The 18,338-nt window shown below is 37.2% G+C and overlaps 1 protein-coding gene across 1 annotated transcript in view; it reads left to right on the top strand.

Annotated features, from left to right (window-relative positions):
* The first annotated feature begins 628 nt into the window (after positions 1-628).
* Positions 629-18,338, top strand: part of AK9 (adenylate kinase 9) — a 129,285-nt gene continuing 111,575 nt past the window's right edge. The window contains exons 1-7 of the mRNA XM_008577430.1: positions 629-745; positions 2,292-2,355; positions 3,931-3,983; positions 4,083-4,179; positions 10,379-10,491; positions 14,017-14,205; positions 18,030-18,158. Coding sequence (XP_008575652.1) covers positions 629-745; positions 2,292-2,355; positions 3,931-3,983; positions 4,083-4,179; positions 10,379-10,491; positions 14,017-14,205; positions 18,030-18,158 — 762 coding nt within the window. The remainder of the gene's footprint in view (positions 746-2,291; positions 2,356-3,930; positions 3,984-4,082; positions 4,180-10,378; positions 10,492-14,016; positions 14,206-18,029; positions 18,159-18,338) is intronic.

Here is an 18,338-nt window from a genome sequence, read left to right as displayed (position 1 = left end):
TCACCTGTTGAGCACATCTGGGTTGTTTCCAGTTTGAGGCTATTATGAATAAATCTGCTATAAACATTCATGTATAAGTTTTTGTGTGAACATAAATTTTCCTTTTTCTGGGATAAATGAAAAAGAGTGCAATCGCTAGGTCATATGGTCATTGCTTGTTTAGTTTTCAAAGAAACTGCCAAACTGTTTTCCAGAGTGATTGTACCATTTTATAGTGCCACCAGCAATGTATGAGGGATCCAGTTTCTCTGTATCTTGTGTGTTCAACATATTTAACTTTAATTTGATTTTTAATATAATATATACTTAATAACATTTATGTGTGTATTTTTGCATATATATGTATACTTTTTCCTTAATTTAGTCTTTTGGAAACACTTTGTTTGAGTCTCTTTTACACAGCACATAGTTGGGTTTTGTTTTTGTCTCAAACTAAGAGCTTATTATTGTTTTAATAGATGAGTGTAATTTATTTGCAATTACTGACAAAACCCATGTGTTTCGTGGTGTGGAATGGCTTCTGGACTAGGCAAATTCACAGGATATTCCAGCTTTTTCTAGCCTGTCTACTCCAACCAAATTAGGTACTTTCACAACCTTACTCTTTCTTATTACAGTATTTTGTATTATGACTTCTCATGAGAAGACAGAAGAGCATCCTTTTGCAGATATATTCGATGAAGATGAAACTGAAAAAAATTTTTTATTGTCCAAACCTGTTTGCTTTGCTGTATTTGGGAAACCAGTAAGTTATCTCTTCTAACTTATTATTTAATATAATTTTTTACTTTTAAAATCACAATCTTATACGTTGCCATTTAAGAATGAAAACCACATAGTGTGCTAATTTTTTGAGTGTCTGATACATTTTCATTGTACGACTTAAAATCTGGTATGATATTGGTTATAAATTCATAATGTTCTCTCTTCTTATACATTATAATTGAAAAGTAACCTAGATTGTATTTGTTTGTTTTTATATTATGAGGAAATTAAAAGACTGCATCATGACAATTGTTAGTAGTATGTGATCCAATGTTATTCAGACTTGATTTGTATACACGTAGCCCTGGTCTTATGATGGTTTAACTTACAATTTTTTTGACTTTAAAATGGGTTTATTGAAGAGAACCCTATCATAGGTTGAAGAACATCTGGATTTACGATAGTTCCACTTATGATTTGTTGACTTACAGATGGTTTTATTAAGGTATTTAATGCATTTTAGACATGATATTTTCAACTTGCAATGGGTTACATCCTGATAAACCCATCGTAAGTTGAGGAGCATCTGCATAAAATTTTGTTTGAAATTTATTGCCCTGCTCTAGATATGTGAAGGAAGGACACTACCTTTGAGATCAGCTGGAAGATTCTTCTAGTAATACCTGAAGATACTGGGAGACAATGTGCCTCAGCCTTTACCTACAGTGTGTTAGAGGACCTATGCATTGTCATTCCACATAACAGGAAGAAACCAAAATGGCTGTTGTAAGATAGTTTGCTTTTCTAGCCAGTTCTAGTAAGGATCTCTAGATAACGGCTATTTTCAGTCACTGAGCTAATTGGTAATTACCATTAGAGGGCCTGAGCTGGTTAATTAAAGGGCCTCTCCAGAATAGCAGAGATTAAGACTGGATCCCATCCTTAACTTAATTTTATATAGACCCTGGGACAGGTATCAAGAAATGGTTCCAGCATCTTTCATTTTTTTTCAAAAAACATAATGCGGTTTTAAAAGACAACATAATACAGTTTTGAAAGCAACCAGATGCAATGTTACTTCATGAAAGTGACCTTTTATCTTTAAAATATACTTTCCAAAGATGTCAGTTGATAAGTTTTTCTTGTTTTTCTTGGTTTTTTTGGGGTTTTTTTGCTCTTAAATTACTAAGTGAGAATCTGTCAAAACATTTGTGATTATAAGCTTTAGGAAGGAAATAAAATGATGAACCTCAATATAATCATAATAATTTGTAATCAAAATTATAAAATTTGACAATCAAAAGAGTATAATACCATAATGATTCAGCTTTCTGATTTCAGGGCTATGTTTTTAATTTTAAACATTTTATTTAAATGACTTCAGGAGGTGTGGCATATGCAAGAATTAGTAAAGAAAAATGAAACTATAAATATCCAGGGTCTACTCTTCATTTTTTTATGGGAAAAAATTTACTTTTTAACGTTGCTGTAGTAGTAACCATCAATAGAATATTTAAAAATTGGTAAATCTGTTCCACTAGTAAGTGACTGTTCTATTGGGTTTTAAATACATTTCTCTTTTTAAGGGGGTTGGGAAGACAACATTAGCCCGTCAGATAACACAGGCTTGGAAATGTATTCGTGTTGAAGGTAAATTTTATCTTTTTCACCCCTCATATTTTATTATGAAAACTTTCAAATATGCATAAAATGGGAAGAATTATACAATGAACTTCCATATACCCATCTACTCACCATCTAGATTCTATGATTAACATTTTGTTGTTATTTGCTTTATTATACCTCTGTCCATCTATCAACCCAGTGAATATTATCTTTATAATAGCATCAGTCCAATCATGTGTTGCCCTTCTGTTAGTCCTAGTTTTGTTCATAGAATTTAGGAGGGTTTGTATAATGTCCTTGACTACATTCTACTGCCCCTAATTCTCTAATTCCGGGTATGTATTAGGGTATGTATCTCTGTTATGGGGTATGTGTTCTCTATTTGGGGTATGTATCTTTTAGGTATCTTATGAAAGATGAGAAGGGAAGGAACTCTCATAGCTTTTCTTGGGAACATTTTTCAGACTTTAATTACCTTCAATGATAAATTTTATTTTTTTATTTATAAATTCGCTTGCATTATTTGCAATATATAAGACAATGGGTTGATATTTTTATATATAAATATTCTTTTTATCAGAAAACTGTTTTTGTCATAATAGAAAAATAAGGAAAACAATGAATAGGCAATTCATAAAAGTAGAAATAAAAATAGACAATATGAGAAAAAAGAGTTTAATCTTACTGTTATTTGAAGGATTGTTATTTAAAATAACACTGATCCATATTTGCCTATCAAATTAGCAGTGAATCTTTAAGATTACCACAATCATTATTGGCAAGGATGTTATGAAACAGGCATTCCACATGCTGTTAGTAAACTTGTGATCTGGTCCAATTTGGGGGGAGAACAATTTGGTAATTCATAACATACACACACACACAAAATAAAAAAATCTTTAAAATTTTCCTCTGTCTTTGATCAAAAAACTTCACTTCTAGGAAATCTTAAAGAATACCAAAAATCTCCTAGATTATTAACAGCTAGTGACATAATTAAGCTCCTGGATCCTCCCCTAGGTCACACCTATCCCAGGATGTCTTCCATCAAGGGATGGTATATTTCTTCTTAAAAAAGGAAACAAGTCATTGGAATTTCAGCCTTAGGACCCTTCTTTCTAATCAGCATTTATCCATTTTAACATTTGTTGATGCATACTTTCCCTTTACATAATTAGTGTGCAAAATTAATGGGCTCTGGATGTAACTGTACAGTTATAAAATTATTGGGACTAATAATACTAGTGTATATTGTGTATAATAGTTTACAATTTACAAATCACTCTCATATATGCCACCTCGTTTCATCCTCACATTCTCTTATATACTACACAGGGCATATGCGTCCAAGGCGTAGAGACATTTAGGAAGTTAGCTCCCCCAAGATTCTTTAGCTATGGATGACAGAGACAAGTTCTCTATGGAATATGTTCTGTTGCCTCTACTTTGGTTAGGCTTAAATGACATAATGTGTGTAAATGTGCTTTGTAAATTCTAAAGTGATTAATCTTTGCTGCCAGTTACAAGAGATTCAAATGTGTTTCTTATTTTGGCAAACCTAATACTAGTTTATGCTAATATTTTTCATTAATGTTTTAGCATTACCAATTTTGGAAGAACAGATTGCTGCCGAAACTGAATCAGGAGTTATGGTAAGTGAATCTAAATTTCAAAGTTATTGTGATAACAGCAAGAGCTACATATCACAGATATATTATACAGTAATGCACAATATTTATGCTTGTTCTTAGTTGCAGTCAATGCTGATCAGCGGTCATAGCATTCCAGATGAATTGGTCACAAAGCTAATGTTGGAGAAGCTCAACTCCCCAGAAGTATCTCACTTTGGTATGTTTACTCTCATATATCTACAGCCAGCAAAGCAGACTTATAACTTGTGCTTTATCCGAGGCACAGATAGTTTCTGGGGTTGCTCTTCTTTTGCCTCAGCACAGAAATCTCAGTTTCTGTATTTAGTTGAGCAGCTCAGATGGTTTTATTTGCTTGTTTATTTGTTTTTATTCTCCAGATTCTACATTTGTTAAAAAGAAAAAAAAAAGTTTATATGACCCAATCTTATTTAGCATTGTGCTATCCAATAAAAGCATCAAAAACCTGCTGTTGTCCGTCTTGCAGTGTTGTTAGCCTCTGCTGACTGCTTCCCCATTCACCTTGAGTTTTATCACTAAGTCCTGTCAATGGTTAAGTTTCTCTGCATTAATACACACTTATAAGGCAGGAGTAGGAACTGGAATAGCACCAGCTTGCCCTCTGGCTCTACATATTGGCAGACTTCATCCTGTTCATCTAGTGTGTCCTCTAACTCTGGACCAGAAAGTCTCCCTGTACTCAAATGGATGCTGGTTGGATCTAATTTCTCCAGACAAAGAGCACTGAAGCTCAGAATGACTAGAAGAAAAGAAGAAAATAAGAATAAAAATTTTTCAAAGGAAGACATACAAATGGCCAAAAGGTACATGGAAAAATGCTCAGCATCACTAGTCATCAGAGAAATGCAAATCAAAACCACACTAAGATATCATCTAACTCCAATTAAACTGGGCATTATTAAAAAGACCTAGAATAACAAATGTTGGTGAGGATGCGGGGAAAGGGAATTTTCTACACTTTTGGTGGGACGATAAATTAGCACAGCCATTATGGAAAACAGTATGGAGGTTCCTCAAACAACTACAGATAGAACTGCCATATGATCCGGCAATCCCACTACTAGGTATATATCCAAAGGAATGGAAATCATCATGTCTAAATATCTATTGGCTTATACTTTACCTCACTTACCTCATGAAAAATTGAGTGGTTTACATGGCTACGTAAAATATGGCATAAGTTATAAGTATTGGCAAAATGAAAAAAGAAACAAAAGAACATGGAAAAATAAATTTACTCGGTTGTGCCATTCACAGTGTTCATAACCTTTTAAAATTTGTATTAGGAAACAGTTCAAATAAAGTACCAAGATTAATATAAAGATCCCCCACCACATGAGTCTGTCACCCAGCTTCAACCGTGACAATTTTTGTCTAATCTTATATCATCTATACCTCTACCTTCTCCCCCTCCTAATCTATTTTATTTTGAAGGTAATTCATATCAGTTTATCTGTAAATTTTTCAGTATGTATCTCTAAAAGATAAGGACTCTTAAACCTATTATCACATTACCATTATCACACCTTAAATAATAACCCCTTGATATCAACTACTAACCAGTCTGTGTCAGATTTCACTAATTGCCTCATAGATATTTTTTTAGTTGTCGTGTTTTGGGTTTGTTTTTTTTTAAGGGGGATCCAACCAGGTTTCACATATTGCAGCAGATTGGTGTGTCTCAAGTCTCTTTTAATCTGTAAGTTTCCCCTACCTCTTTTCATCTTCTTGTGTCTTCTTTGTTGAAGAAACTGGTTATTTGTCTTGGAGAGTTACCCACATTTTGGATTTGGCTGATTGCATTGCCTGGTATCATTTCGTGTGTTCCTCTGTCCACAGTACTTCCTGTGCACTGGTGCTTGTCCCAGGAGCTAGCAGAGGAAAGGTGATATAAACCATTTCTTGAGACTGAGGGCCACACTATCCCCATTTGCTTGCATTACCATGTTCTAGGCATGCACAACTGGGCCTAGTTAAAGGCTGCAGTAGAGATAGGACCCAAAGCCCCTTCTGCCCAGTCTCCCCTCACCCAGCCTGTAGCATCCCCAAAGGAATTTTTTTTTGGAACCTCGCACTCTGCTAAACACAGTTCAAAAGTCTGTGCTTAAATTCTCAGGATTCTCATTCTGATGTTTAGTTGTACCTAATAGTCAACTAGAAGGTAGAAGTGAAATTGGAAGTGAAGGGTTTTCAAAACCCGGCTACAAACTTGAGTCAAGGGCTGGTTGAGGTTGGATAATTGATGACTCCAAAACCCCTATAGAGATGTATGTTGCTAGGGATACTGCACAGTAGAGTATTGCCAAATTTAATCTAAATTTTTTTCTGTATCAGAGTCCGTTTATAATTGGAGCTTCCATCGCCAATTTAAAAAACCAACATAATCTTTAATTATAATCTTTTTATTCACAACCCATCATCAATGTTGGCCTTTAACCAAAATCAGCTTCTGAGAACTACATCCTCACCAGAGAGAAAAAGGTAGAGTCAATGCCTGGGCATCTTGAAAAGCTCCTCTCTGCTTCCTGCTTCCAAATCCTAGAAAAACTCATTGTCCCCAGTGAATGATGGACAGCCACAGTCTGGGCATTCCCTGCCCCAGGTGTATCACATGGTACATGGTCTTGCAAGTCATTGGTCATCAATGTGTCCACTCATGTCAGTCTGGCCTGAGGTCAGATGGGTAGCAGGGCTGGCTGGACACAAAGCTACCTGATGTCTCTGAACCTCTCATCACTTCAAACTGAAAGCAGTAGCCTGCCATATTCAGTTTTATGGAAATAGGGAATGTTTTCTCCTTCCCACTTTGCCAAGAAATGGAGGCAAAGTAATGGTATTGGCCTGGACCTGTTGACTTCCCCTAGACAGTCTTTTTTCTACTGGTTGGGGTCATGCAGGCTGGACAGTTGCCTACAAAGCGCCTGCTCTGCTATGAAAGCATGTGCAGAGCCTCCCAGCAAGGAGAATTGGCACAGGGGTCACCATTCCTCTACCTCCAGCATGGGGGGAGAGGTGGGAGGACTTTGTAACAGTCTCAAGGAGATATGGGGAAGGGAGGGGGAGTTCCCTGTCTATGCTTCCATACTTGCACATGTCTCGGGGATTCGGGAAGTTGATAGTATGCTCAGCAGCTCTGTTCTGTTTACTAAGCAGTGTCCCTCTGAGATCTTCCCAGATTGGGTCTAGAGGACTAGGTTATTCCACTCTACATCTGCCATGGTGGGACAAGCTTAAATAACATAACTGTCTTTCATAAAAAGAGAATAGAGCTGTGGTTTCTAGAGGTAGGAAAGGGGGAGCGGGAGGGGGGCCAGCGAGAAATTGGTTAATGGACACAAAGAATGATTATATTTTGTAATGATGAACATGTTAATTATCCTGACTTGATCATCATACATTGTGCACAGGTATTGATATTCAACTCTGTGCCCCACAAATATGTTTAATCAGTTATTTTTCAATAAAAAAAAGAGTTGAGCAAGTCTGCTGGATTTAAATATAAATATATAAAATTGAATTTCTGTGCACTAGCAACAAACAGAATATATAATTTTAGAATATTTTAATTAGTATCAAAAATATAAATTATCAAAGAACAAATTTTATAAAAATTGCTGAAGATCTTATGGAGAAAATTATAAAATCTTATTTTAAAGCATTAATAAAGGCCCAAATCCCAAAGGAGAGATATTCTTTGCTCTTGGACTAGAAGACTCAATACTGTAAAGATGTAAATTCTCCACAAATTGGCCTGTAGATTCAAAGCAATACGAATCTATATTGCAGAAGTTTTGTTTTTGTTTGTTTTAGTGCTGACATTGACAAACTATACCAAGAAATGGGTTAAGGGACACAAAACAGCTAGTTAAGAAAAATAACCTCTAGGGCCGGCCCGGTGGCGCACTGGATAGTGCACCGCTTGAGAGTTATTTTAAAGCATTAATAAAGGCCCAAATCCCAAAGGAGAGATATTCTTTGCTCTTGGACTAGAAGACTCAATACTGTAAAGATGTAAATTCTCCACAAATTGGCCTGTAGATTCAAAGCAATACGAATCTATATTGCAGAAGTTTTGTTTTTGTTTGTTTTAGTGCTGACATTGACAAACTATACCAAGAAATGGGTTAAGGGACACAAAACAGCTAGTTAAGAAAAATAACCTCTAGGGCCGGCCCGGTGGCGCACTGGATAGTGCGCCGCTTGAGAGGTGCGGCGGCGCTCCCGCCCGAGGGTTCGGATCCCACATGCAGACCGGTTCCCGCTCACTGGCTGAGCGAGGCGCGGGAGCAACGCCGAGGGTTGCGATCCCATTGCCGGTCCCCGGTCCGGTACGGGGGCAACACTGAGGGTTGCGATCCATTGCCGGACACAGAAAAAGACAAAAGACAAAAAAAAAAAAAAAGAAAAATAACCTCTATTGATGTACAGTTGAGCTAGGCATCTATAACCAACAATGATTTACTGCATGTTATCAAATGAATAGAAGAAAGGAGACTGAATATTCTCAACACAAAGACATGATTATGTTTTGTAGTGATGAATAGGATAATTATCCTGACTTGCTCGTCACACATTGTACACAGGTATTGATACTCAACTTTGTACCCCACAAATATGTATAATCAATTTCATTTCAATAAAAAAAAGAAAAAAATTTAAATAAATAAGAAAATGTAACTGTCTATTCCACACCTCCTCCCATAGATACACCCGTAGGGTTTGGATGTGATGATACCAAACACTGCTCAATGAGTAGAGCCTCAAAATCCATTGCTCAGAACATTCAGATCCAAATATTGGCCTATTGGAGAAAGCCATATCCCATGGAAACAACTCATTCTTCTGTTGCTTCCACCAGTAAAGAGATCAAGTATGAAATTCATTCAGATACACGTGAACCCCTGAGGTTCAGTATTTCTGCAAATAGTCAGACTTGGAATGCCTACTAGCTCTCCAGGCAGTGGCAGTGGTTGTAGCCACATGCAGGGTGTTGGAGAGCACAGGAAACCAGAGCATCTCTCTGTGATCCACTTGGGCTTAACGGATGATGTTGCGTAGTGTTGCCAGCATATGGAATGGGAGGGAGCTATTTTGTAATCCACTGTTGCTGAGAAGGGGAGGTCAAGGACTCTGGAGACAGACTAGTCTCTGGAATTGTCCAATCAGGAGAAGTGAGTTGAGCAAGGGTTGAATTCTATCTGGGGCTAGGCTGTGCGGTCCCTTTCACCACAGCACCCACTATCACAATGTGTCAGACCAGGGCTAAATGCCAGCCACAACATCCTTGAGGTACTGGGCCAAGTCTTGAAAACAAGTTCAAATAAGGCTGATAATCAAGTAGGGTGTAGATTAACAACAGCGAAGATGCCAAACCACATGAGGGGAGTGTGGAGCCAGGAAAGCAAAATGCAGGAACAACAGGAGGAGGCAAGCAGAGAGGTTGTTATCCAGTCCCTGAGACGGTGCCAATGTGTGCAGTAGCTACATTCTGGCAGGGGTGTGCTGGACTCATTTAAAGAGCCTTAAATAGGGTGGATGCCTTGGGACACCACACTATTTCAAATATCGCAGCACAGCACATAGATGAGCCAAGTTGGAAACTAAGGATAATAGCAAGACAAAAGGGAATCATGACTGTAGCTCATATCCAAAACCAAGATCTCAATGTCTCCCTTTCTGTCTTTTGAAGTTAAAATACCTAGGATTGCTTCTCTGGGTAGTGTCAAACACATAGCAGAAAGTAGTGTATTTGGAAAAAGCTTAGAATTTAGCATGTGCCTAAGCATTTAATTAAATTTTGGATTATCATGATGGTTGTTGGTCTGCTTTGTTAAAATAAAAGCCAATAGATATGCTAAGCTAAAATCATATTGATAATGTTCTGTTTCTTAAACTGCATGGTGGGTACATGGGTGTTTTATTACTTTCTATAACACACATAAACACCATATACATATATATTCTATTATATTATGAAACATTAGTTTAAGAAAGAAAATATGCTGTGTAACCCCTATAATAAACTTTTACTCATCATATGAGCTTTCCTAACATGAGTTAAAAGAATTACTAGTGTGGAATTTCCTTCCATAGGCATGTTATCTGTCTAAAATAAATTGATTTGAAATTTTTAAAGGTGTCTTCTCCTAGCCCAATGATTTTTTTTTTATTATCAGAAAAAAAAAACATTATTCACAGTTACACCTCATGTGGCAATAACCTTAACTGTTAATTAAAAAATGTTGACAGGTGACTTTATGACTTGAATTAATATTCTTCAATAAATAGATGATATTTTATAAAGTAATAATAATAAATCCATGCTCTTGTATATTGATAATATTATAAAACTTTCAAAATTATACTTTCCTCTATAGGTTATATTATCACTGAAATACCATCACTTTCACAGGATGCCATGACTACTTTGCAGCAAATACAATTACTCAAAAACTTAAAACTGAAACCTAATATTATAATCAATATTAAGGTAAGAATATCAGTTGTTTTTCTAGTATAGTAAACCTTCTATTTGATAGAATTCTATTTGAAAACATTTGAGGAATGTTTTCCAAATTTTGGAGTAGTTATGGAACTACTAAGTAATTTATGCATCAATCACAGGGGTTGAGTTATATTTTCTTATATTTCTGTGCTTTTGGACCTTAAGCACCATCTACATGAAACACTTTCTTGCCTCTTCACCAGGCTTAATCACGGCCATCCTTTGACAGTTAGTCCCAGTATCATCTCTTCAGGACTTTCCCCAGACAACCACTCCTCCATACACCTCTCTGTCTTTCTCTCTCTCCTTCATTGTCCATTTTCCTCCTCAACTGTCGCACTTGAAGGTAGGAACCATGTCTTAGGAACCGGTGCCTAATGACACCTGATAAGTGTACCAATTAAAGAAAATGAAAGAACAGACGAAATGACTTCGATGTATGAATGTTAAAGAACACTACTACATTGGTTAAGAGTCAAGGCTGGGTTCTGTGCCCAATTCTCTCCTTTATTAACTGTTAGAATTAGGCAAATCACATTTAGAAGGCTCAATTTCCTCTTTACAGAAATGCTAATAGCTGCCTCATGGGGTGGTGATAAGAATCCAAAAAGGTGATGTCTACTTACAATGTGAAAATGAATGATAAGCTTTTGTATTCATAGCCTGCCTGGCTCCCCAAAGGGTTTATGACAGCTAAAAATAAATTAGCTGGTTCTCAGCTCACGTGTTGGGACCCAGTCGAGTGTCAGGGTCAGCTCTGAGAGGAAGGTGGCCTTTGCAGTGCTGAACGTGATAGCATTTGCAGCCCGGCCACAGCTCATGGCCATGGCCAAAGTCCCAAGTAAACTTGAGAATGTCATTCATGTGAACTGTGCACAATGGAGAGAAGAGAGGATCTCAAACAACATACTGAAACCAAATATAAAGTCTAAAATACATTAAATAGGAAATTAAGGCTGGTGGAAAGAGAGCACACAGATACACAGACTGAAAGGCCCTAAATGCTTATTAAATGTGGGTCATAACAGTGCCTTCTTGCTGTGCGTCCTCACATGGTGGAGTGAGAGAGCTCTCTGGGGTCCCTTGTATAAGGGCACTAATCCCATATCACTAAATCCCTAATCACACCATAATATGATCCCCTTGAGAATGAGGATTTCAACATTGAATCTGGGGGGGACACAAATATTCGGACCATAGCCTAAGACCACAAGTTCTGTTGAATTAGGGCCCACCCTAATGACCTCATCTTAACTTAATTACCTCTTTAAAGACCCTGTCTCCAAATACAGCCCTACATTCTGGAGTACTGGGGTTAGGACTTTAATATATGAATTTGGGGGAAACCATTCAGCCCATAACAAGTTTCATTACCATACACGTTATTGTCTTTGCCTCTTTTATTTAACTGACTTAAAACTCAGATGTACAGACACACACACACACACGCACACACAAATCGATCAATCAATCAGTCAATTTGGTTTGATGAGCCAAAGTAAAAAAGGGAAAATGTGACCAGTTGTAAAATTCACATTGTCCATGGGAAGACAAGCCATTCCTCAGGAAAAACAGAACTCTCATTGGAAATATCTTACATAGGTCTTAATAGAAGAGACTGCTTAATGTAGTGAATGAGGTCTGTAACCCCATTTGTATTGTAAGAGGTATAGTGAGTGTCCTGTGGCAGTTTCCACAGGGTTACCAGAGGGTAATCAGACGGTCTAAGTGAGACACAAGTCAGTGAAACACACCCTTTTCTGGTGGCTTGGCCTTATTTGGAGATAAGCCTGGACTTTCTAGAGCAGAAGTACTTAGTCTGGAATCCGTGAATCTCTAAGCATCCATGAACCTCCTGAAATTACATGCAAAATTTTATGTGTATGTGCATTTTTCTGAAGCAAAAGCCTATGGCTTTCATCATATGCTAAAGAGGTATTCCTACAAAAAATGGGCAAGGGCCAGCAACCTACTAGAGCAGGAGTTCTCAGAGTGTAGTCACAGAGTCAATAGCATCAGAAGTACCCAGAAGCTTGTTAGAAATGCAAATTTTCAGGCTCCAATCCAGAACTAAGAACCAGAAACTGTGGGGGTGGTGCCCAGTTATTGGTGTAGCAAAGCCCTCCAGATGACCCTGATGCCTGCTAGAGTTTGAGGACCATTGCTCTGAGGCACATCCTCCAGACTCACTGTCTTATCAATCACTTCCTGCAAATGAAAACAGGAGACAGTTGAAGGTGATAGTTTTTGTCAAGGACCCAGAATGTGGGTATCCTGGGTTGTAAACACACACATTTTTTAAATTACCTGAATGGATTGAAAACCTTTTTGTGAAAAATTAGAAAGCCTAAATAAAAGTCTTGCCTCAATAAATACCCATCTCTTCTCCATGTAGAGGTGGCATAAAGAAATCAGAAAATGAGCAAGGAAGGTTCCAAAGTTCCTTGTTTTCTTTGTTTCTCAAAGTGTGGTACATGAACGGTCAGCATCAGAATCACTGAGGATGCTTGTTAAAGTGTCTAAGCCTTGCCTTGAACTTAATAAATTTCAAAGAGGAGCAGAAATCTACTTAGCAAGCTTTCCAGATGAGTCATATACAGTTATACCTTAATGAGAATCACTGCCATAGAATATTATCCAGAAGTTTTTTAATACTGAAAAATATTCAGAGCAGGATTTACATCCCCAAGCCATCGTTATTAATTAACGTGCCCACAGAGCATGGACTGTGGATTAGATGGCCTCATTCCAAGTTGGAGTTCCTCCATTGTATGACATTGTAATCTGAGGCCAGTCTCTTAACCTGCCAGAACTGTACTTCTCTGATCTGCAAAAAGGCTTTAATCAAAGTGTTAAATTACTTATCTTACAGGGTTAGTTTGAGAATTAAGTAAAATTGCACATGTGAAAGCACTTTGACATAAGAAAATTACATATAGACTTTGGTTTTGGCTTTTTTTACTATCTGGACTCAAAGTTTTCTCATTTAGGAAATTTCAAAGTTAGGCTAGAATAGATGATCTTTCAGGTCCCATTCATGACTGGCATTTTATGAAATACTTGACCAATAAAACTGTAAATAATAGTAAATATGGCAAATACACAAGAATTTTTTGTTGGAAATATGTAGATTTTCCCCCCATTTTACTTCATTTTTATTCTTATCAAAGTAATCGTATAGAATCCTCCTGTACCTTTGCAAACTAAACTGATCTTCTATTCTGTTTCTCTATTCTTTCTACTTTTCTTCTAACCTCTTTCTTCATGTGAAAACTTCTGATACTTCTTCCCATATATTAATTTTGGACAAATAAAAATGTTGGCACAGCATGAAAGTTGTGTCCGTGCCTCTCTTGGCATGTAGTGAAATCTGATGCAAGATGCCAGTCACAACATGACGTTTGCTCAAGTTTTTAAGGAATTTTTTGGTTTAATGTATTAGCTAATATATGAATAGGAATTAAAGGCATATTCAAATGTTTTAAGTGGTTTAATAATGTTGTTTCTTAGTGCACTGACTATGATTTATGCCAAAGAGTTTCCGGGCAAAGACAGCACAGTAGCACGGGATACATATACACTAGAGACCAGTGGGATCCCGAAGTCATTGAGAGTCGTAGGAAAAGGAAGAAAGAAGCCCAAAAAGAAGGAAAAGGAGAAGAGGAAGGAGAAGAGGAAGAAGAGCAAGAAGAAGAAGAGGTAATATACTGTACTTTTAAAATTGGCTATAATTAATTTAAATGATAGCATGGATAATAAAAAATAGCAGATGCTAGAAAAAGTTACATTTCCTTTAAATTTTTATTGAGTCTAGAGGAAATAAGCAAAAATATTTCATGTTTTCAAAAACTATTAGATCATAATCCTGAGGTCAAGTTTAACCTTCCTGTCAGCATAAATGTCCCTGTACATTCTGACCAGTAGTCTGCTACATTTTATAGCAACAAAGTCATTGGCCTCCTATTCTGTGTCAAGCACTATGCAAGATAGAATGAGTTAGAACAATAAAAGACAAAGTATAATATGGCGAGCAAAGTAGCCCAGGCATAATTCAATTTGTGTTGCTAATACAACCCTGATTCCAAACTGTGACAAAGAGAGCACATGAAAGGAATTCTGTAGCCTAGCTTCACATATACATATTGTTACAACAATCTTAAAGTAAATACAACAATCTTAAAGTAAAGTAAATAGTAAACATAATGCAATAGGGCATCGAAAGAATCTTCTACCAGGTCTTAAAGAGGAAAATTTGATATTAAGAACTCTGTTAACAGGCGATGGGCTAGATTTGGCCCACCAGTGTGAAATGAACCATAGCTTTCCAATACCTGTTCTAGTGAAATGTGCCTGCGATTGAGTATTTCTATTAGAGGTTAGACTCTCCGAAGGCAGATGTTAACTTATAGATGGATACATTGCAAATCATTTGTCCAGTAGGAGAGATAACCCCCAAAGGTCACAGTTTTGTTGCCCCATAGGTCATTAAGCATTTTACTTCAGTGATTATAAATACCTCTGCTTTGCCATCCTGCTGGTTCCCTCACTAATGAGTTAAATAAATCTTTGACATGGGTTCCTTCATTTTAAAAAACTGTTAACATAATAAAGCCCATTTAGAAACATAAAATAATCTTACTTGTGCAAATAAAGCATTAGCTAATAACCCAGCATCTAATTCATATTTTTTAAAAGAAGGGAAAACCTCATAGCAAATAGGAATAAAAGTGTGTCACTGTAGCATGAATAAAGCATACTATCTTAAATTAAAGCCAGTGTAGCACTCATTTGGTGAGGTCCAGGGGTCCCAACTCGCTTCATTTCTGGGGCCAGACAGGTTATGTCAATTGGTGATGTCAGCCAGGGATACAATCGAAGAGTGAGGACTAGAGTGGGCTAGGGCTGCACCGTCCAATATGGTAACCACCAGCTCCACGTGGCTATTTAATTTTTTTTTTTTTTTTGTCTTTTTTGTGACCGGTAAGGGGATCGCAACCCTTGGTGTGGTGTCGCCTGCACCGCGCTCAGCCAGTGAGCGCACCGGCCATCCCTATATAGGATCTGAACCCGCGGCGGGAGCATCACTGCGCTCCCAGCGCTGCACTCTCCCGAGTGCGCCACGGGCCGGCCCCTTAAATTTAAATTAATTAAAATTATGTGGAATTTAAAATTTAGTTTCTTGGTAGCACTAGTCATCTTTCAAGTCCTCAGTGGCCACATATGGCTGTGTCTTCCTAATTGAACAGCACAGATACAGAACATTTCCATTATAGCAGAAAGTTTCATGGGACAGTCACGAAGCACATGCCCCTCTTCAGAGTATGCCAATGGCAGTGCCATATTCAGAAGTTACATGAGTAGACTGGCTGCCCGTTCAGGATTATTATGCATGGAAGTGTGTTCATTCTTACCTACACACAAATCTAAACAGTCTCCCTGAACGGCTGCAATGGCTTTGTAAATGTTCTCTTGGCTTCCACTCTTCTCAGTCCTCCCTCTCCCAGTCCATTCCTTACGGAAGCCAGATTCATTCTTAAAAAATATAACCCTCTGTGACTTTCCATTACCTCTACATTAAAATCCAAACACCCTCACATGGCTTACAAGGCCAAGCACCCAGCCTCTCTGATCTCAACCCTGGCTACTCTCTTCCTGCCTGCCCGCTGTATTCCAGCCACATTAGCTTTCTAGCTCGTCTTCAGCTGCGCTAAGCTCGTTCACACTTGTAGCCTTTGCACTGACTGTTTTCTCTCCCCTCTCCCACTACACTCTTCTCCAGGCCTTCTTCACGTGGCTGCTCTTCCTCCTCACCCTGGCCTCAGCCCAGGTATTCCATCCTCAGAGACCATCCTGCAAGCAGCCCTCTAACCCAGCGCTGTGCAATACAACTACTATGCAAGCCATATGTGATAATAAATTTGTTAGTAGCCATGCTTTTAAAAGTAAAAAGAAACAAGCAAAAGTAATTTTAATAACATATTTTATTTAATTTGATATTTCCAAAATTTTATTTCAACATATCCTCAACATAAAAATTCTAAGAATGATACACTCTGTTTTCATACTAAGTTTTTAAAATCAGGTGTGTATTTTACAGCACATTCCAATTTGCACTCACCAAATTTCAAGTGCTTGACAGGTTTATGTGGCTAATAGCTTCCATGTTAGGCAGTACAAGTCTAGCCCTTTACCCTTCTTTATTTTCCTCATAGGACTAATCACTTTCTGAAATTATATGACTTTTTACTCGCTTATATCCCACCAACTGTAAACTCAGTGTCACAGGGATTATCTCCAGTGCCTGTAACAGTGCTAGGCAGATAATAGGTGCTTAATGAGAGATTGGACAGTGACTGAAAGAGTCACGTGAGCATGCTAGCAGAGCCTTCCTAGAGAGAAAAGAATGGTAGCATCTTTTGGAAAAGAGTATAGATTGAGCCACTTCAAAATGTATAACCTTGGGTCCAGTAAGTCCACTCTTAGGAACTATTCTAAGGGACATATTATCATTATAAAGATTTATGTACAAAGCTATTCATTGCAACATTATTTATAATTGTGAAAAATCTGAAACATTCATGTTGTCTAACTATAGAATAGTGATTAAATAATTGTATAGTCAAGTAAATTAATGTATTATTTGACCATTAAAGTAATGTTTAAAACAATTTATAAATGACTTATAGAGATAACATGATTCAAACTGCATAAAATATGTATGGGTATGCATTGATAAAAACTGGAAAGAATGAATAATTATGATAATAAATATAATATGGAACACTTACCATGTCCAGGCCTTGGGCTGAGAAGTTTTACACATATTATTCTTCTGTCTTGAAATGTTCTTTCTCTAGAAAACTGTGTGGCTCTCTCACTCATTTCACTCTGTGTTCAGCTTGAATGCCACTTCTTCAGAGAAACCTTTCATGACCACCTGATATAAAATCACACCTTCTCCCATCACTCTCCACCACTCTACCCTGCTTTATTTTCTTCCTACTATTTATCACCACCTAATATGTTATGTATTTATTTGCCTACTTGTTTATCCTCTGTCTTCCCCACCTGCAATGTGAGCTCTATGAGCCCAGGGTATTAGTTGGTTTTTTCACTGTTGTATCTCAAGCTCCTAGAACAGTGCCTGGCACTTAGTAGGTTCTCAGTAAATGCTTACCAAATGAACGAATGAATGAACAAATGAACTATAAGCTCAGGTATTTAGAGAAAATATAATTTCATTATTTTGTCTCTATAAATATGACATTTGCCCTCTACTCTTCTCTACTTATTGAGGAGCAAAAAGAAATGAGTAAGTATCCACGTCAGTTTAAACTTTATCCCATCTGATAAAGATCCCTTAGGAGTGTTCCATCTCTCTTAAAAACACTTAGTCTCTAATCTTTACCTCCACCTGCTTCTCACCTCCAAATGGCATCTAGGTCTAACGATGGAGGAATGTGGCTTGCAAATTGAATAATCATTGACCTAAATATATTGAAAATCTGTTATTTTCTACTTAGGCATTTATTGCTGAAATAAAGATGGTAGCTGAAATTATTCAACATCTAGTTCAGAGGCCTGAAGATTATTTGGAAAATGTTGAAAACACTGTTAAACTTTATAAGGATATAATTCTTCGTTGTTTGGAGGTAAGAACAAGACATATTGCTGGAAATGAGAATATTGATATTTGTATTTTACCTGTGGTTAAGTAGATTCCACATGTCTTCATCCCCATGTACTATCTGATTCTCCTCTTGAGCTTGGTAGAAAGCTGTTTAGAAAAAGGCTTCCATCCCAAAGGCTGTTTCCAACAGCAATGTTATTTT

The sequence above is a fragment of the Galeopterus variegatus genome, unplaced genomic scaffold (assembly GCF_000696425.1).
Source record: "Galeopterus variegatus unplaced genomic scaffold, G_variegatus-3.0.2 Scaffold1507, whole genome shotgun sequence".
In the NCBI taxonomy this organism is placed as follows: Eukaryota; Metazoa; Chordata; class Mammalia; order Dermoptera; family Cynocephalidae; genus Galeopterus; species Galeopterus variegatus.
This window is presented reverse-complemented; position numbering and strand designations above follow the sequence as displayed.